This window comes from Ascaphus truei, chromosome 4 (genome assembly GCF_040206685.1).
Source record: "Ascaphus truei isolate aAscTru1 chromosome 4, aAscTru1.hap1, whole genome shotgun sequence".
Taxonomy (NCBI): Eukaryota; Metazoa; Chordata; class Amphibia; order Anura; family Ascaphidae; genus Ascaphus; species Ascaphus truei.
This window is the reverse complement of record NC_134486.1, coordinates 373316119-373337693: the sequence shown is the minus strand read 5'-3', so window position 1 is coordinate 373337693 and position 21575 is coordinate 373316119. Positions and strand designations below refer to the sequence as shown.

Genomic DNA, 21575 nt, shown 5'->3' with positions numbered 1-21575 from the left:
ATGTTCTCTGGACAGACGAGTCAAAGATATAACTTGTTGGCCTCAATGAGAAACATTATGTTTGGCGAAAACCAAAAACTGCATTCGAACAGAAGAACCACATCCCAACTGTCAAGAATGGATGTGGGAGTGTGATGGTTTGGGGCTGCTTTGCTGCCTGAGGACCTGGATGGCTTGCCATCATTGACACAACCATTTATTTTGCATTGTACCAGAAGATTCTAGAGGAGAATGTCAGGCCATCCGTCCTTGAGGTGAAGCTGATGCGAACATGGGTCATGCAGCAAGGCAATGATCCTAAACATACACTGGAAAAGACACTGGATGGCGCTCAAACACTCCCTTCACCAATAATGTGTAAATAATAAATAGTGTATAGAATAAAACGTATCACAAAATAATACAGGGATAATAAATATAATTAATATAATATATTTAACGTGATATATATACCACCACCAAAATAAAGTGCATTGGTGTATAGTGATAATAAGGGCAAAAATCTCCACTCAACCCTTGAAAAAGACTGTTTCCAGAATCCTGCCCAACGTATACTCTCCAAACCTCATAGGAGCAATGATAAAGCCATATAAAAAAGAAAAAAATCACATAGTGCAATAATGCTAATTCAGTGATAAAAAATATGTGATCAGGGGGTCTCTACATTTCCTACTCACAATGGAGCAGGAGTTATAGGCACGAATCCAAACAGTGGCACAATGATCCCTGGATGGTATGATGCATGCAGTCCTATGATCTCAGAAACAGAAAGGCAGATTCATGGTGCAGGTCAACTTTAAAATATATTCGCAACAGAACAAATAACAAATGAAGGCTTACACTTTCTCAGTAGTAAAAACACAGGGTACAATAGGCTGAACTAGCTTGCAATCAGTTGCGATCTCACCGCTGCTCAGTTCCCCCAGATCCCCAGTTGCCTCTGCTCCTCGCGTCACCGCGTGACGTCACTTTCGGTCGCGTCAGTTCGTCCGTCGGTGCCCGCCCACAGATGATCCTCTCTCCTCTCTTGAGACCACGTATTAGACACATTCTACATGTTTCACTGCATAGATGGCAGCTTCCTCAGGAGTGGCTCTCTGATGTATCATGGGTGGTATATATACCACCATATATATGGTATTGAGGTAGAGCAGAGGCAACTGGGGATCTGGCGGAACTGAGCGGTGGAACTAGGTTTGAATTATGTGAAATATGTGAAAATCCTAAAGGGTTCACAAACTTTTTCTCGCCATTGTATATATATATATAAGCCCTGTAATTTACCTCAGACTAACACCTATTGCTGAGGCGGGGGCCTGAGGCCTCCTTCTCTATACATTTCCCACTCATGGCCATAAATCAGACTAGAGGAATATTTATAAGACCACTATATTTATAAAGCAGTTAGAAAGGATATACAGGTAGCTCATGATCCTCAACAGAGGGATCATTAAATGCAGTCACATTACATAATACCATAACACTCACAACTAAGTGCTGTGCAGGAGGATGTCAGTGGCTGTTAGTGTGGCCACCCAATCCTGGGTATCAAGGCCCGTGTAATGGTGCTGGAACACTATTGGAGCTCTTATCTACTATGGTGGTGTAGCATGCTGGTTACTTTGCAAAACACTTCAAAACCCCTTTATCTGGCTTCTGGCTTACACTTTCTCAGTAGTAAAAACACAGGGTACAATAGGCTGAACTAGCTTGCAATCAGTTGCGATCTCACCGCTGCTCAGTTCCCCCAGATCCCCAGTTGCCTCTGCTCCTCGCGTCACCGCGTGACGTCACTTTCGGTCGCGTCAGTTCGTCCGTCGGTGCCCGCCCACAGATTATCCTCTCTCCTCTCTTGAGACTACGTATTAGACACATTCTACATGTTTCACTGCACAGATGGCAGCTTCCTCAGGAGTGGCTCTCTGATGTATCATGGGTGGTATATATACCACCATATATATGGTATTGAGGTAGGAGCAGAGGCAACTGGGGATCTGGCGGAACTGAGCGGTGGAACTAGGTTTGAATTATGTGAAATATGTGAAAATCCTAAAGGGTTCACAAACTTTTTCTCGCCATTGTATATATATATATAAGCCCTGTAATTTACCTCAGACTAACACCTATTGCTGAGGCGGGGGCCTGAGGCCTCCTTCTCTATACATTTCCCACTCATGGCCATAAATCAGACTAGAGGAATATTTATAAGACCACTATATTTATAAAGCAGTTAGAAAGGATATACAGGTAGCTCATGATCCTCAACAGAGGGATCATTAAATGCAGTCACATTACATAATACCATAACACTCACAACTAAGTGCTGTGCAGGAGGATGTCAGTGGCTGTTAGTGTGGCCACCCAATCCTGGGTATCAAGGCCCGTGTAATGGTGCTGGAACACTATTGGAGCTCTTATCTACTATGGTGGTGTAGCATGCCGGTTACTTTGCAAAACACTTCAAAACCCCTTTATCTGGCTTCCATTGCCGATCGCTTCTGACGGTTCGCATTCCTCCTGCCAGATGGGTGTTCCACCGGGCACCCTTGCGGGATTACTCACTCCTTCCTGCCAGCATCTGCTAACTCAGGAAATAAGTATAATATCTCCAGGCCCCCAACAGTCAGTCCTCAGATCCCTCAAACTCTCGCAATCCTGCCCCCCTGTGTTCTGCCAGCCTCTCTTAAAGACTCCACTCTCCCTAAGTCTCTCTTTCTCTAGTGTGCATTGTCATTGGCCGTTGCCATGTGCCTCAGGAGTTACATGCTGAGCGCACTTGGAGAGGAGCCTATCAGGGGGCAGAGTGTTCATTTTACAGAGGGTTACACACACACACACACACACACACACACACACATACACACACACACACACACACACACACACACATATATATATTCCAAAAAATTGACCTAGGCGCAAGTGGAGACAAGGAAGAAAAACATAGGGTAGTATGTTCTGACAATTTAACCCATAAATGGTACGATATGCACTCACAGCGTTTGAATTAATTCGAGCCTTGTATCCACTCTGGGATCTGGAACAGTGTAGATAATCTGGAGCTTCCAGCAGCATGTATTCCACAACCAGGTATTATCTCATACGTAGCGTTACATATAGAGAGGAAGGTAAAAGACATACAAATAGTGTAACACAGTTTTAATAAAAAGAATAATACAATAACAGTAGGTAAAAAACTCACACTTTGTGAGTCTCATAAAACGGTTGAGAATTCAGAGTATCTCACACTCATATGGGCTAATAATATTCAGCTGGTCTTCTGACAGTCTCTAACGATATCCATATACACCTCTGTTGTTATCCTGGTGTGAGGTGTTATATACACACAGTTCAAGTAGCCGTGAGTTCTAGTGACGTCACACTCTGCACCTGCACTATATGTGGTAACTATATAATTTAGTAGGATTATTACTATTATAAGCTAAATGTAGGTTGTTTTTTCTTTTACATTTTTCATAAAAAAGATAGACACTTTAGTAGTATTATTGATTTTTATCAGCATGATTGTCTACATTCTTTTGCTTTTATTGCACGTGTTTATTAAAATGAAATTGTACATACACACAGCCTCCTCTATATACATGTGGGCAGGTCTCCCTTTGGGTTCTCCTGGGTTCCTCTTACCTCTGTGGAGATGCGTAGGTGCTGCCGGGGTTGCGGTTAGACCCGTCGGGCATGGGGAGTGTTGCGATAGGGGTCGGAGTGGCGAGCGCATCGCTGGAGCTCCACGGCAGCCCGAGTAGCAGGGCGTTGCCATTATTATTGTCACGCATGCGCAATGGACCATTCGCGCATGCGCAGTACAGCCGAGTGCGGCGGCATTACAGATAGGCTCCACAAGGGGAACCACAAGCCCCATCGGCCACTGGGACTGCAGCCACATGGCGCGTAACAGCCAATAGGGCTGCAACAATCCCCCTGGACAGAAGAGATACATTTGGCGCACTGGCACCTCGCGCTCAGTCGGAAGGTTAGTTGCACAAGAACAGGTAGTGTCCAGGGAGCTGTGCTTCCCTGGACTAGGCCAAGCTTGCCCCCTTAGACCCTAGGTAGGCCCTGAGACACCATAAGATTGTGGTTGCTTCAGGGACTGGACCCTCAGATAAGGACATTGTTCCTGTAGTTGTATAGTGTCAGGGACACAGCAAGACGCCAAGCAAAACTTCCGGCCTGTGGTCTGTGTGAATCCTACCTGGGTCTACCTTTCTGTAAGAGATACACAGTAAGAGATAGACTGCCCCATTCCTGCACCATCTGCGTGGCCTGCTCTATTCAACTTTTAAAATCGTCCTCACTTTTGGGAGTTGGACTTACACCTGAGAAGATTTATAAACTCCTATAGTAATTATTCCCTCCTCTAGATTGCATGGATTTCTCCACTAACTGTCCCATAGCCATGATAAGAGCCTCTGGGTAAAATGGAGCATGTTCCGCAGTGGAAGTAGGTAATTCAGAATACGTCTCACTACGGAATCCTTCCAAGGTAGCCCCTCTCTAGCGGGGAATTCTCGGACCTTATGTATTATAGTGTGCTTAGCAATATTGCTAGGGCCAGTGCTAGGTGTGTACAGTACCCTCATCAGGTAATTTAGCAAAGTCAATATACTCCTCACATATAGAAAATACAGTATGTATGCAGTCTTAGGGGCTTATTCTGTAAGGTGTGATACATTTTGATGGCGTGCTATTGCAATAAAAGCCCCATTAAAGTCAATGGGGCTTTCATGCAATAGCAAGTCATCTGCGCTCATCACACCTTACAGAATAAGGCCCTTAATATTGCAGTCCAACATTTTTCTCTGCAGTCTGGCCTGTCCCCACGGCGGGCCTGCCCTGAGTATGCACGGATACTCAAATCATCAGTGGTATCTGGCACCATTACGATTAACGCTTTATTACAATCCAGGCTGTCCCGTGCATCATTCACTTAAAATTTCTGTACTTATGGCTTGCAGCAGGGTGCACTATAGGGCAAATGTTCTAGCAACTTCTGTAACCGCACCTGTATCTGACCGTACAAATGTGGAAAATGTGGAAACCACAAAACTAAATTTCAGCTGTGCCTCCAATGTAACCCCTCTTTCCTGCACTCAGTCCTACAACTATTGCTGAGGTGGGTCCTGAGTCCCTATGAATACTTAAGGTGTCACACAGGGCCTAAAATCAGACAGCGACAAATGAAAGCACAGAGTATGAGTGTACCAACAGCTTTATCTATCCCCTGGGTCAACCTTAACAACCGGTGGTCCTCAGCAGAGGACCCCTACATGTACAGTAATGATACAATCACATTAAATTGTAACGTTGCGCTGGTGTATGTCAGTATCAGTATTTACTGAGCCACCCAATCCTGGGTATGTTGGCTTTGTGCTGGTGCCGGCACACCATGGGAGCTCGCTTTATAATAACTGTAGCAGGCCTGTACTTTGAAAAGGGTGCTTTGGTTCCCGCTGCGCTTTGTAGCTATTGAGGGTCCCCTCGGATGGCACGTTAACAACTGGTCACGTCCTTACTGGAATCCGCTGATCCTACTGCCACGTGTACTTGTGCACACTCCACAATGTTCGGACAAACCTGATAGCACTCAGGTTCGCGCAGATCTGATCTCATCATAGCCGTCTCCCTTTTAAAAAGCTGATCTCCCTCTTAGTCCCACCTCTTCTGCAGACGTTATCATTGGCTGCTATCATGTCCATTAACAGTTACATGTCCATAGTACGTTGGAGAGGAACCCGCAAGGAGGCAGTGCGAGTGGGTGGATTGCATCACACAGGGGGTTACACTACTTTTTACTCATACATTTCAAAAGGAAGCATTAAATCCTTAATATCGGCTTAATACCGATGATATTCCGAAGAAACAAGAGGGTGGCCCTTTCTCACATCTACGTAGGGTACTTAAGTAAATGTACTTCCATTTGAGTGTTAAGTGGGCACTAATAGAACAACCATATTCATTTATGTCTGATATAAAATACAGTGCAACATTGTCAAAATGTATGAGCGGTCCCTGTGCTTGGGGACAAGAATAAATGTCAGTTGCACTATAAAAGTTCCTGGCGCACATTATTCTACAACCTTGATACGACATTGCCCAGCCGCCTGAAACCACACCCTGAGTCAAGGCAACCCATGTGGAGTAGCCATACATAACACCCCAATGTAGTCTCCCTAGAAGCTGGGAAGGGAGAGTTACCTCTATGTTGTCTGAGAATTATGTTATTGAGGATCCAGATAGCTGTGGCTTTTAGCTATTGAAATATACAAAGCAGCACTTGTTTTCTCAGTTAAGGAGGTCGTTTGTCATTTTTAGGTGTTGTAAAATCAATGTACCAGGAGTTTGAGGCTACTTTTCAGAAGCAATGCATTCTGGTCCCCAGATACAGTACCAGGGGTTATCAACCTTTTACTAACTATGGTAACTTTTACGAACTCGCCCGAAACATGTGGGAGGAGGTCTTTTTTGTTATGTTCTAGTATCTGTTTTATGTAAATTTAATAAATTGATTTTATTACCTACCTGATGAGTCTGTCATCCCAAGGAGCAGCGCTGATATCGATCATTTTTTCTTTGTTACTTCGGATCGTGGTCGCGCAGGAAGTGCGTCATTACCCTTTCAGGTATCACAAGACCAGGAGACACACAGGGGACGGACTCTCGTGAGCTGTGTGAGCTCCATCCGTGGGTTGCTGCAATTGCAGCCGCTGGCCCCACATGGGAAGCGGGTCTGCAAGTGGCCCTTACCCCGCATCTTCAAAAGGTCTTTTTTACTGCTCCGCACTTATATCTTATTTGGCCACTAGCTGTGGGGGTCAACCTTGAGTGGACAGACGGTTCCTTTGGATATCTACTAACTATGGAAGCCTTTAAATAAAAGCATTGATACTTTGTGGAACCCTTAAAAAATGTATTGTGACTCAACAGAACCCTTGCCCAATTATCCCCTGTAGATAATCATATGAATGCAGTGGAAAGACATCTATTATTTAAAAAAAAATCTAACAGCTTTATATATTTGTTATCATTTATCACATTACAGTATAACATTTTATAACCTTTTTATTAATTCAATTTAAAACAAAGTGGCAAAAACGATTGGGCCCTGAAGAATAAAATATCAATTACCAATTTATTCTTAGGGAATTCCTGGTAACATTCTAAAAAACCAACAGCATCAAGGAATACAAGACGAAAACCACTATAAATACAGTTCACTTCAATTGGTGTATGCGGCTGCTTTAGCAGTCAAAGGGTTAAAAAATCAGGACACAATTTGCACATTAATCTAGATTTTTCTGCATTGAAGCAATATATATGAGTATATACAGCGAATACATTATTGCACGTATCTGTTTTTAGTTGTCATATATAAGGGTCTTCAACAAAGCGCAAAATGAAGACATTAAGGATTTTGTTTGCATTTGTAGCTGCAGATTTTGAGACACTCACTAAATGCTGCAATTGAAATTAAGATATATGAGTAGTAAATAAATTGCTATTTAATGAGCATATTAAGGTATACATTTAAATGTTACTGTCAGATGAAAAAAAAACCTCCTTTATTGCTCAGTCCATCAGCATTGTAAACCAAGTATTAACACAGTACTTCAAAATGTATCATTTTATACAAGACTGAGAGTAAAAAGTGTCCTTATTGTTATTAAAGCAAAGGGGAACAAGTTAACACTACCATGTGCTGGCAATATAGAGTAAGTTCAATTCACTATGACAATGTGTAGCAGCACTTTGTAATCAGACCAATCAGATAAGTGGCTGTGACTATATATAGTCTAATCAATAGGTTTATGGTAGCAGCATGTGTTCTCTGTAGAAGGCAGGGAGGGGTGGCTGAGAATGAGTTTGATGCTGGTCTGTTTTTAAATATAATTGGAGGTCCTCTGTAGTGTGTTTGTTTGCTTTGTCATTTTGGTATTATCTAGTAGCTGCTGCTGCTGCCAAATAACTGGATTATGGCGATTCATCTTTTGCTTCGGTAAGAGAGGCTGGGTTTAATGCAGCCTTAAACAAATACACCTTAGTAATGCTTTGAGCTGGAATGGCATTTTAAGTTCCAGGCTATTCCAACTTTTAATTTAAAGTTCATGTTATTAGTGTAAAAATATATTTATCTTGTTTCTGTCAAGTGGCTGGGAGATAAAGTATCATAGAATTGATTCTGTTAATCTGTTCCAGATTAACATTGCTTGTAGGGGCTTTGGCCTCAGAGGTCTGGACACAGCAAAGGCCTTCCGCAGGTGAATATTTACTAACTGAAAGCAGGACAAGAATCACAGGTTGACCTGATATTAATGACACATTTTCTCTTTCCAGACTTCATAGTGTTCAACTGCAGAAGGTCTCTGTCACAGATCTATTTGACAGCTGAGAATGTTCTCAATAAACATGTGATGTTTTCTGCTATTGGTAAGCATGCAATCAGCTGTTTTGTGCAACTGCATTGTACAAGTAAAACCTCATATTTTAAGTACCATCAAAAATAAGTTTTTTTTTTTTTTTTGTTTTGTTTTTCTGTGAGAATTGGTAACACTGACATGATACAGTAGTTGCAGCTATTTGAGGTGTAAGCAGAGTATTTATTGCCTAGCTCCACATTATAAAGTGCCAGTCCCAATTTTTCACCCTATGCATAATTTTCAATCTGCCAAATCAATGGTAGGAAATTAACTTCCCAAGACAAATTTGGTGCTATATGGCCTGTAGAATCTTATAATTCAGTGAATTGTCTTGTGCTCCTCTTATAGTGGCTTTAATTTGTAGTTGAGTATATTCATGTACAGGTGACTAACAAATAACACTGCACTCATGTACTGTGCAATGTTTTGGGGTTACCACACACCTCTGCCAGATGCTTCCTTAGCAGTGCAGTGCTTTGGCATGCTTTAAGTGTGTGATGGCAAATCCACTAATTGTTTAGATTTCTGCTAGCCTTCTACATAATGGCTTTTGTCCTATAGATGTAGGAAGCCGTGGGACTGTAGCATACCCAGGCAGGGAGCATGAGTCGTAGCCTGCTCAAAATATAGCGGGGCCTCTTGCCTCCTCTGGCATCTCCTCATCTAAGTGGTGTGACTTTGTCATCACATTTAACTAACCTAGTCAAAACCATCCCCCTCAGTACATATGCAGTATTTGTATAAATGTCTTGTATGATTGAATGTTGTCCAGTAATGTTTTCTACCTACATTGCTGCTGTAAGGTTCACAATGCAACCTGTTTAAGTGATACATTGCTATAAAATGGCAACAGTTGGAGAGGGGGGGGGGGGGAAGGTTGAAGTAATTTAATGAGCATTTGTATGGGTTGAATAGTATTAGTTTAGTAACTTTGATACCATAATTGAACTCCCTAAAACTACAAATGAATATTTAAGATGGTAAAGGTTTCCATTAAGTGCTTGTCTTTTACTGTAATGCCTTGATGTGTTGTGCCAACTTTAAAAAAGCTCAATCATGTCCTGCAAAGCAGGGTAGTAGATTAGTGACACATGATTGTGTGAATACTGTACAAGTGCTCATATACCCTTTTTTGTTTTTCCCCCTGAAGTTTAGTGAAATTGACATTATAATATCTGTCAACTAACCAATTGAAGCTATTCTATACAGAGAATTGTAACGTCTTTTTAACTCCTTCAGTACTGAAGGGGGTACAAGTCATTGATACATTGCATAAAAACTCCACTAAATTGGTTATTTTCTGGCACACAGGGCAGAGCACTTTATAGCTCAGTATAATACAATGCCAAATCTGTAAGTCTACGCTGCATGTTTGGTTTATGCCACTTGGTACAGGAGCCTAGGATTTCCCCATTCATATATATGCGATACATGCAATGTAATTTTCTCTCCTACAGACCAATTTGGAAGAGCCTTTGAGATCAATGATGCACTGGCTACACAATGTGGTTATACCATCTCTCATGACTTTTGGGGTAACATTGATTTTAGGGCCTCTCTTCTTAGCTGTTATACAGTGATTGTGGTAAGTTGTACTGTTTTCTCAAATTTGATCATACAGTGGCTGACCTCAGTACCAAACTATGCAAATGATACATTTGACTTAATCTTCTTTAGGATGATGGTCACTTCACTGTAACAGTGCAAATTGATATAGCTCCTACCCCTGATATGAGTGGATCGGTGAGATATGTGAAAGCGGTCACCTGCCCCTATGACTGGAGTCCCCGTGAGATTCTGTGTGAAACAAACTACATGGAGGTAAAATACTTTGCCCTGTTCAACACCGTAATGTCAGAATTTTTCATTTTCATCTGTTTATCTATTCTATCTATCTAGTGTCTATTGAAAGAAAGGCTGCAATCTTTTTTACAGGTCTTCTAAAGTGTCCAGTATTGGATTGTATATTTATAGTTTATGGTGTAATAACCTGATACCTCTTATAATCAGTGATTAATCCTTTGTTGCCCAATGAGCTTCTGTTGATAACCGTTCTTGCCGTGAGGAGGGGTGGTCAGTAAGGTAATGATCTAAATAGTTCTGACACTATATACAGGCATACCCCGCATTAACGTACGCAATGGGACCGGAGCATGTATGTAAAGCGAAAATGTACTTAAAGTGAAGCACTACCTTTTTTCCCACTTATCGATGCATGTACTGTACTGCAATCGTCATATACATGCATAACTGATGTAAATAACGCATTTGTAACAGGCTCTATAGTCTCCCTGCTTGCGCACAGCTTTGGTACAGGTAGGGAACCGGTATTGCTGTTCAGGACGTGATGACAGGCGCATGCGTGAGCTGCAGTTTGCCTATTGGGCGATATGTACTTACTCGCGAGTGTACTTAAAGTGAGTGTGACACATTATATATATATATATATATATATATATATATATATATATATATATATATATATATATATATATATATATATATATATATATATATATATATATATATATTCTAACCAGGACTATACATTAACAGATTTGATTGCACTTTACAGTTATCAACCCTGCTACCCTTTACAAATATATAATATATATCTTTGTTTTTAAGGTATCGGTCCGGAAGAAGATTCCGCTGATTCCTGAAGGAATATTGCAAGATGAACCAGAGGACTGGTCTGCTGCCTTTCCACAGGTACGTGGCTACGTAAAGTGCACGGTTGAATTAAAAATGGCATTAACATTTCTGCATATGCTCTGTTTTCTATAAATTAAAAAAGCAAATAGTGTCCCCATTAATTCCAGTTACGGGGACCCCATGTTTGGAGATTCTTGCCTCCCAAACGGGGTGCTGGTATCTCTGCAGTCTAAAGCTCCCTCATCACATGGGCCAGTAGGATTAGCACCAGATGTCCCGGCGTTCTAGTTACCTGCAGGGTTTGGGTGCTTTCAAAAGCAGCCATAATGTGATGCCTGGAGTAGCTACTGGAAGCAAAGAGGTCCGATGAGCTGGAATTAATGGGCATCAGCTCTGGAGACTCCTGCTTAAAACCTGTATATAAAAATTAAAACTGCTTACAGTAGCTTGCCTCTAATCTTTTGCTGATTGTTTCCTGGCAGTAAATGGATTTAAGATGCTACTGTACTGTATGTGAAAGGAGATCCACATGCTGAAGACTTTATTTATTTTTTACTCTTAATTGGTATTGCCAAGTAGCAGGAGTTTGCTAGTCACATGTTGATTGTCTTGTCAACAAAAATATTTAATAACCAAATGTGGTGCTTGTTTTTTTTTTTTTTTTTTTTTTAAGGCTGTATCGGGGCTCTTGTCAATCTGGCAAGTGGTTTTCCATCTTCCATCAACCCGGAAAGCAATGTTGGTCAGTGATGCTCAAAATGCTGGATATGGCATCAACACCACAGAATCAAGAATCTTGTTCAGAGCTCCTTACAATGCCAGCGAAGCACAACGTCAAAATGTAAGTAGCAGCTTCACAGATAATATGCTGTCATATCTGTTGGTGGCAGGGTACACACTTGGAGACTATAATCCTGGTTTTAATGCCTGTAAACGCTCAGCCCTAATTTCTCACTATGCACCATCCTGACTCTTGTGTTCTGCTCGAGGATGTCTTCTCTCTACCCCTTTTGTATCTAAAGCCCTCTCCCACCTTAAACCTTTATCACTGACTGCCCCACACCTCTGGAATGCCCTTCCCTTCAATGCCAGACTAGCACCCTCTCTCACACTTAAGACCCATCTTAAAACACCTGCTTAAGGAAGCATGAGTAACTTCATGGATGATAAACACATATTAACCTTGGCCCCTTGCAGATGCACTTACCAGAATGCACTCCTACTGTCTCTGTACGTTCTAGCTAACAATTAGTGTAAGCTCTTCAGAGCAGGGACTCTTCCTAAATGTTTTGTCTGAAGCACTTCTCCCCTTGTTTATATTTGTTATGATTGTCACGTATATTACTGCTGTGAAGCACTATGTGCATTAATGGTGCTATATAAATTAAGATATACATGCATGGTATCTAAAATCATGTGTTTTTGTTTCATTTCCACCTCAGTAGCTTGTGTATTGATCCGTAGGTCCAAGGAGTAGTGTTCTCAACTGTAAGATCAACAATATTCTACAAACAGCGCTGGGTAATCCTTCTGGTTGATACTGCAGTGGCTTGCCCTATTGGTGAGTACCTCCAATGGTCTCAAGCATTTTGCATAACCTGGTATACAGATGTAGCAGATGCTTATGCTCAACTGCATAACTTATTTTATCTCCTAATCCCCTGTCTTTCAATGGCATTAATGTTAACATGCCTGTTAACAGGTGAAATGTCTGCTACATCTGTAAGTGGTCAAATTTGAAGGTTGGGTGTTATAAATTCAAATATTAGCCTCTTTCAAAAGCTGAGCTAATATATTGGGAGATTTCCCCCAAATTCCTCTTCAAGTAACAGTAAAGGACACTGCTCTGGTTATATTTTCACTTGCACTAAACTAGGCCATTAAGCAGCAAGAATAATTTCTAAGCCTAGACACTTAGTTTGTTTGCTATCTTGCCTGCTGAGCATGTCATGGTTTTGTTAATCATAATGTATCTCTAGTGCCTATGTTTAACCTTCAGACTGCTCTGGGAAGAGCTCCATGTTGACCTCGCAGGCCTTAATCTTTCAGTTAAGAGAAACCGCGTTGAACACGAATAGATTATTTTGAAGTACAAAGAAGCCACAAAATGGCCAGTGTTCACTACTTTATACTCGAGCCACCACCAGATTTCCAAATGGCAATTTACTGAACATGTATTGATAAACGCCTTAATGGTAACCATGTCGGTTCATAAACCAGGTCGTAACTACTGCATAAGCGGCACAAATTGTCTCCAATAAAGATGACCAGATGCAATGTTGGTTCTTGGTCCGGACTTCTTTCTAGGAACAGAAGGGGCAGCATGTATAGTTAGACATACAAATGTTTCTTGGGCATTTGCAACTGGCTAGTTTGCCAAACAATCTTGGGACCCTATTTCATATGGTGTAATGCATTGACTCAAGTCTGTGCTTGACTAATGTGAATTGGAACACCTTTCTTGCTCAACTTTTTATGAATTTAACATTTATTTATTTTTACCTGTAACTTAACAAATTGGCATGACTATTACAGATGTGAGTTTACTTTCACATAGTTTAACCATGACACCACTGCAAACTTCTATGCTTGATACAAAACACTGCCTGTACAGTGAAGCCCCTACCGGAGGTGCCTATAAAGCAGAAGTTCAGAGTAGAAGTTTGGGTAAAGATTTTGGCATAATGGCTTTTTTTTTTTTTTTTTTTTTTTTTTAATTTTTAGATGACGTAAAGTATACAGAAGGAGTCATCACATGGGGTGTTCCAAAAAATATTTCTCCACTACTCGTTGGTGCCAGTAATATAAAGAATAGCCGTGTTAAGTTTGGTGTCAACCTTTCCCCACTGACTGACAGTGAAATTCGTAATAGAAAGTATGTGGTGGCAGACAGCAACCAGGCCACTATAGTCACTGTTCCTTTAGGTGCTTATGGTGGCTATTACAAGGTGAGTGCTAAAACTCTTAATAGTCTGCAGGGCGATGTTTTCTCTTCAATTGTAGCATAGTTAAATGACCATGGGGAAGACATCAGCAGACCAATGAAGCTTTGCAAAGAACAAACAAACTTGTGGCGTGACACTGTACATGACACAAGTGACCCACATCACTAGCTGTGGTAATGGCTTCAGTGGGTTTAATTATACTTTATACCCGACTTTAAAAAAAATACAATTTAAAAAAAAAAGCTTTTCAAGAATCAGTCTGTATACAACTTGCTGCCAAGCATCAACTTGGTCAGTCTTCCACTTTATAACCCAGAACGTATAGAAAAATGTCTTGTTTTGGTGACACTGGGTTGATTTCAGTTATATAAACGAACATGAGCGGTTTCAATGGGAGCCGTACTTATTTTGAGAATACATTAATATGGGTATGACTAATGCTACATGCATTCTGTACTAATGTAAAATGCTAAATGTACAGAACAGATTATAATTTCATGCACTGTACATAATGCTGGCTTTAAAATTGATTAAAAAAAATTAGACTTTCTCTGCCATGTGTCCAAACACAGAAGGGGTTAGTAAATCGTCTTTGGCCTCTTGGCCTTAATGTCTTGTGTATAGTTTCCTTGATGGCATATGTGCTAGATATTGATACCAATAGCTACAACTTGTTAGTTTTTTTTTTTTTCTCCCCTTTGACCAATTTGCTAATGATGCAAACTGCAATGTATTGCCCGACTAGAAATTAGTTAACATTTTGAAGCAGTCAACTTAAAGTATCTTCAATAATATGATTAGAACAGTACCAATGTGTACTACACCTTACTTTTTACATTTATGTTATGTTTTCAGACTCATGTAGTCAATGGAGAGCATGGCATCACTTACAGTATCAACTTGCTCCTTGAAAATGTATGGGAAGACAACAGATGGGGCTTAACAAAGCACACAATCATTAAGGAAATAAAAACACCCTTTGAACGTCGGCCACCAATTATAAAAAATGGTATGAAATACATGTGCAAAGGTGAAAAAATTTAAATGCTCTTTGGTAATTTTTTGTTTCCTTTTTTAGATACAATCCCCCTCACCAAAATATTTAATGTCACAATCGGAACGTTCCTCCCTGATGTTGAACTGGTGAACTTGACAATTGGTCCTGTAACTCTACCAGTACAAGAGTCTGTTAAGTTGGGCTACACCATATTTTCGGTAACGCATCCAAATGGGAGTGTTACTTTTGTATTAAAAGTCCCTTTTGGTGCTCCAAATGTAAAGAAAGAGGTACAGTATGTATATACTAATTAACTTGTATAATGCTTGTGTAAAATCATTTGCATGGCTCACCTCCTTCCCCAATCTATTTCAGTATGTCACAGATGACATCAGAGATTATATCCTAAACGTTACCTTTGGGTTCAAGGTGTTTCCAAGTAATGAGACCTTCACATACTCTACTATAATAACCTGCCCGCTCCCAGATGCTGGTAAGTAACCTTTTACAAGCACTGATGTACTGTAGCTTTGTCTCCTACGGAAATAATTGTTGGTCTTTACATTATTAGTGCTGCCTGTTGCTTCGGGATATTGTGATCAAAATAACCTGAACTTGGTGGTCATCCGTGGGAATGTGGATACCAACTGGCTTCCTTATGTTAAAAACCTACCTTTGACTCCAGAAACCGCACAGCGCCAAGGGTTTGTGTTCAATGCAAACAGAACACACTTTATGCTTGTAGTTCCTCGATATTCAACCTCTATCTTGTATGAGGTAAGGAATAAACTGCTTATTCACTTCATAGTAATATCCCTTTCTTGCCACTAAAATTACATGGTTTACTAATAGCTCTGGGGTTTACCTAGTTCAAACATTGTGTGGTTTATAAAAATGGTTTCAGTTTTACCCCGTAGGGAGACAATCTAATTTTACTTTCCTCCTCCAATTTAGGTCAGTAACAAAATGCTGATGGGCACTCTTCCTTTAACACTAAAAGATGGATCTACTGGACTTCCCATGCATGACTTCTCTATTTCATGCATGGATCCCAAGCAACCTATTGGTAACTCTCCGTGATCTTGCTCTACTGTCATTCTTAACACTGTTTACGCTAAGATGCGCTTATAGTGCTGGTGACGCGACCGATGACGTCGCCACTAGCGAAAGTTGCAATTTGATTTTTAGCGCTGGCGACCAAGGCCAGTGACGTCACTAAAGGGGCGAGCTGTGCAATTTGATTGGTTTAAAGTCACGTGGCAACTGTCTCTAAAAAAAAAAAAAAAAAATTACCCGGCTTCCAAATTGTCAATTGCTCCGTCACGCTTACTATAAGAGCTTGCGACGGAGTCAACTGCTTTATTTTGGAGCACCGTCGCAAGGCACTATAAACGCAGCTTAAGTGCCAAGAGCACTCCTTTAGGAAATACTTGCTGCAAGGGATCAAAAGGGCATATCAAATCTGCGAATGCTTACATTTAATTTGATAATTGCCCCATTTAGTATGGAGGTTTGTCCAACTGGAACCTTTCCTTATGGCCCAGCCTCCATGGGAATTTCTAGAGCACATCAGGGCCACACTGCAGGACAGTCCCTAGTGGGCTGTAATGGCCCATCAGATTAACACAGCAGGGGTGTCTGCATTTGAATGGGACTCGTGCTTTGTGAATCCTGCCAGGCTGCACCTGTCTAAGATGTGCACAAAGGGTGAGACTGAATCAGTCACTCTACCTGCGTGCCTCCAACAGGCTATCGCAGGGCTTTTATTTTACCATTGTAGTGGGGGGGAAAGGGGGGTTCAGGAGCTGAATTACATTATTTTTAGCCTCGGGAACCCCCTGTTTCCCAAGTTACAGGTGCTGGTATACCCCTGCTTTATTTAAATCTCCAGGTACATAACAGGGCCTGTAACTTGGGAAGCAGGGGGTCCTTGAGGCTGAAATTAATGCAATTCCGCTCCTGAAACCCCCAGCTACTATGTTAAAATAAAAGCCCCACGATCGCCTGTTGGAGGCGTGCAGGTAGAGTGACTGGTGCGTGTCTCTTACAGACAGGTGAAGTCCAGTAGGATTCACAAAGCGCGAGTCCCATTAAAACACAGGGACCCCCTCTGTGTTAATCCGAAGGTCCATTACATCTGGTTGCTGGGACCATTTGCTTGCAGGTCTTATAGTAATTATTTAATGCCATGGCAGATTTGATTCTACCACATGCTGAAATTCGCCCATAAATAGAACTATGGATATGCTCACTTAACATGATCAATTATGTTCCATTATTTGTCCAGTAATAGTACAACCTCAAAGATTACACAAGTTTCTGCACAACTGCCTCTAATCTTTAAACGGCTGGAATGGCTTTTGAACATTTCTCATTGGAGCACATTTTTACAGATTGTCTTCCAAACGGGACCATGGCCGTTACTGTAACAAAAATAACTGCTGTGCCAAACATGGATCCATCACAACTGGTTTTAAGAGATAAAAGATGCAAACCTGCTTCAGTAACAGAACGAAGTGCAACATTTATATTTGCTGCCAGCAAGTGTGGCACTACTAGAAGGGTAAGTTGTAATATGGGGTGGGTTGGGCGGTCCAATATCCTATTTATTTTCTGTTCTCTTTTGTAGTTCAAGCAAACCACAATGACCTATGAAAATGAAATATCCTACTTCAGTCCTGGAATGTCAGATGCCGCTTACAAGTAAGTGCTTGTTTCTGGAGTGTGAGAGTTGGCTGAGGCTCAGTCTAACCGCTGTGTCATTCACAGGGTTAAAGTTGCATGTGAATACACCATAAATGAGACTCTGCTTCTTCAGTATGGTTTTGATGACAACCCAACACCTAGTGCTCAGACAGCATATGGATCTCTTGCTTTAGTTATGAGACTAAGCAAAGGTAAGGCTTAAACTTGGTACTTGCTTCTCATATAAAATCCCAAATATTTTACCGAATTCATGTAGAAAATGAGTTGGTCTACTTGACTCTATTTGCAAAGATGGCTTTAATCAATATGGCAGATTATTGGGTGCTTCCTGTGTTTCTTAATGTTAGGTTGTAGTACCATTTTTATAGCCATGCAGCTGTCTTGGTAAACAATGGGACATCACTAATGGTTGGCCTACAATGTTTGCTTCAATCTATTTTCAGACATGCCATACACAGACTTCTATGAGGTTGTAGAGTATCCAGTTGTGAGATACTTGAGGGAGTCCTTGTATTTTGAAGTGGAACTCCTGTACAGTGTAGATCCTCGGCTTGAGCTCTTCTTAGAAACCTGCTGGGCTACAGCCTCTTCTGACAGGGGAAGCTTTCCAAAGTGGGATGTTGTTGTGAACAGGTACTGTATGCAGCACTTCTATATTTTATATATACTGTTTACTAGCCCTTATTGTAACTTCATTACTCTTGGAACTAGATCGTTAAATTCAACTGAACTTTGACGTACTGAAGTACTATTTTGTGCAATGGAATGGGCAGAACTTTAATCTACTGTATTGTCTGGTTTATCATCAACCTCTTGTTTCGCAGCTGTGAATATAGTGAGGACTACAAAACCATATTTCACCCAGTAAATGCAGACACCAGAGTAAAGTTCCCTAGCCACCTAAAAAGATTTGAAGTGAAAATGTTTACATTTGTGCAAGAAGAGAGGGCTTACTTAGGAGAGGTGAGTATGTTTGTACAGTAAGTGTTTGAAATGGTTTCATTAAATGCCTTGCATGCTATCCCTTTACATTTATGCTGCAATTGGTAAAATGTTAACTGCAGTTCTACATTAACCCATAAACTGGCAGATCACCACCCATAATGAGTTGCTGGCCCCACTAGCAGTGAGCAGGTTGGAGACAAAAGACCAATTTTGAGTTTATTTACTATGCCAGGTTCCAAAAACCTTTGCTAATGGCTTCAATCTGTTTTTTTTTTTTTTTTTTTTTTTTGGTGGCATGAGGATCATAACTTTACATATACACTGCAGTAACCCTATTCTGAGTTTTTTTTATTTTTATTTTAATAGAACTTCTGCTGACCTTAACACTGACAGCGTGGCATTCGTATCCCATATAATTAATTGAATGCAGAAGACTTTTGGTGGTGGGGTTTTTTTTTTCCCTCTCCCCCTGTAGAAATTAACAATTGAGTGCATCTGATTTTAGTTATGAATTATTGTATTCCTCTTAACCAGTATTAGGTGACTCTAAAAGCTCATGGGCCACCAAGACTTTCAGGGAAAGATGGTACTGTAAAATAAGTCCGCATGCAGACTTGCTAAACTCTACATTTTCTGGTTATAGCCTGCAGACCCTCAATCTTGCATGGGCCTTCTATGGCTCCTGGTGGTTTTCCTGTACTCACTTGGCACCATGCCTTGATTACCTGCCTTGCAGTGTGATCAGAGGCCTGGCCTGTGATGTGTGTTTTTTTTTTTTTTTTTTTTTTTTTTTTTTTTTTTTCTTCTATAATGGCAATTGCAGATCAGCTTAAGGAGGGCAGAGTCTGGACACTAGATGGAGTCAGTGCTGTAACTTCATGGCACTATATGGACAGTAAGGCCTATCCTGTAGGCTGTTGATCTGTAAGACATCCCTACTTACCATTTACTAGCGTGGGCCTAAGATGCCATACAACTTGGTGACTGCTTAGAAAATAGAACTTCCTAAAGTATTTTTAGGCAGCAATACAAAGTAACATAACTTCCTGTCCAAGTACAGTAAACTGCTTCTAATACAGCTATTGCAGAACGGTGTGGGGGAGATGGCAGACTTGAATATGTGAGGGAGCTGTTGTATGTACAGTATTGGGTTCAAAGGAGGTGATCTGATTTTTGAAACCTCTAATTCTCCATTTCCTTACTAAATGTAAACATTGGACTTACAATGTCTACCAAACTTGGCTAATACAAACTGTGCTGAGAACCCTTTCAAATCTATGATGCATGTGTCTACTGGCTTAAAGATTTCCAAAGTGCTAATGTAAAACATACACACTTGGGCATATGCTGTGGAGACTACAAATGTGTTTTGATGTTATAATGCAATATAGTTGTCTCTTTCTTTTTTTTTTTTTTTTTTTTTTTTTTTTTTTTTACAGATTTATTTTCACTGTAGTGTGGTTATTTGCAATGCTGACCAACTCTCTTCTGATCCACTTTGCACAAGAGCTTGTATACCTGACAGACAGAGATTTGGTAAGTGTTTATTTTTCCTGTAATTCCTCATGTAGCAGGACCCACTATGCCTTATAACATTTATCCCAGGATCAAAGATGGTCAAAGCTGAAGGCTCTAAAACAGCTAACTTTGATTTGCAGGCAGCTTTATCTTCCTAGAAGTGAGGGCAATTTAAAGGGCGGTAATATAAAAATTGCTATAGGGTATTGTGCAAATTTAGAGTTCCCCATACATTTCTGCTGAAAATTCACCTTGTTAATTCTGCACATCAGGACGGAGTGTGGACACGAACCATAATATGCATGGATATGTATCTTCTGGAGCTCTGCTACTGGAATCTGAAGCTGGCACAAACCTCAAACAATGTAAGATTTAATGACTATGGAGACGCACAAACTGAACAGAGGCATACGAGCACATTTGTGTGGTGTGGGTTTTCTTTTTTTGTTTTGCCAATTACAAACAGAGGATATAGTGAACTGTAACTTCAGATTGAGTGTTTGCAGTTAGATCTAAAACCGTTATGGGATATCTATGGACAAAGCACAATTTGTACAATGTATCCTGTCTTGCATAGACAATAGGTTAAATATTCAAATCCAGGCAGAACATGACAGTTTATGCATGTTAAAGACATGGAAGCTCTTCAAAATGGGAATTTATGAACCTACTAATTCATTGTAAATTCCCATATCCATCTCTTAATCCTTCATGGGAAGGGGAACAATCATGGAATATCTTGTAAAAGGCCTATATGTAATATGTAAAGATGGTGGTTGAACCTGTATTCAAAATGCCAGTAGTTGTGATCTGACTGCATAATCTGCCAAGATTTGCCTCCCTTGGGTGGAGGATTGCATTGTTTGTACAGTAATAATGCTTTCTAACAACTCTTTTCATTCTTTCCAGACGGCGCGTCGCTTTCTTGATTTGCATTGACTTCCAGATGTATTTTATTGAAAATGTCACACTGTTAATAAAACTAATGATGCAAAAAAGTCTTGTAGCATTCTGAAGCTAAAGGTTGAGTCCTAGCACTTGCATTGCTTTAGTTGGAAACTTTTATTTATTTATTTTTTAAATGTTGGTGCCAGCTCACATAGTCTGGCAGATCTAAAACTCTCAAAGTTCATGTTGATAGTTGGTTAGTAGGGATTCTTCACTGGTTAAAAAAAGTCAATTAAGTCACTGACCGTTACTGCAAAGTAGTGGAAGACTAATGTTAGCCGTAAAGTCCTGAAACATCAGTGTGATCAAGGCCAACGGCAATGTTTGGGGCCCAGGACAAACTTTAAGAATGCTGCCCCTTGCAAATGTCATGACATACTGTAATCAGTCGGTCTATTTTGCCTCAATCGCTTTGCTTTGCTTCCT

The 21575-nt window shown here is 40.6% G+C and overlaps 1 protein-coding gene across 3 annotated transcripts in view; it reads left to right on the top strand.

The window, feature by feature from the left end:
- The window catches only part of LOC142492168 (uncharacterized), a 67055-nt gene extending 45861 nt beyond the window's left edge, over positions 1-21194 (top strand). For 2 of the 3 annotated variants that reach the window (XM_075594844.1, XM_075594843.1), the window contains 21 exons: positions 8215-8276; positions 8353-8445; positions 9893-10020; positions 10113-10256; positions 11064-11147; positions 11764-11931; positions 12555-12651; positions 13815-14038; positions 14891-15044; positions 15114-15322; positions 15408-15525; positions 15604-15809; positions 15987-16098; positions 17426-17595; positions 17662-17735; positions 17802-17929; positions 18182-18371; positions 18563-18701; positions 20123-20219; positions 20474-20566; positions 21111-21194. In XM_075594844.1, coding sequence (XP_075450959.1) covers positions 8215-8276; positions 8353-8445; positions 9893-10020; positions 10113-10256; positions 11064-11147; positions 11764-11931; positions 12555-12651; positions 13815-14038; positions 14891-15044; positions 15114-15322; positions 15408-15525; positions 15604-15809; positions 15987-16098; positions 17426-17595; positions 17662-17735; positions 17802-17929; positions 18182-18371; positions 18563-18701; positions 20123-20219; positions 20474-20566; positions 21111-21130 — 2710 coding nt within the window. In that variant the 3' untranslated portion in view covers positions 21131-21194. Of the gene's footprint in view, positions 1-7875; positions 8015-8214; positions 8277-8352; positions 8446-9892; positions 10021-10112; positions 10257-11063; positions 11148-11763; positions 11932-12554; positions 12652-13814; positions 14039-14890; positions 15045-15113; positions 15323-15407; positions 15526-15603; positions 15810-15986; positions 16099-17425; positions 17596-17661; positions 17736-17801; positions 17930-18181; positions 18372-18562; positions 18702-20122; positions 20220-20473; positions 20567-21110 lie in introns of those variants that run through there. The other variant, XM_075594845.1, reaches the window with a different exon arrangement.
- The last annotated feature ends 381 nt before the right edge of the window (positions 21195-21575 follow it).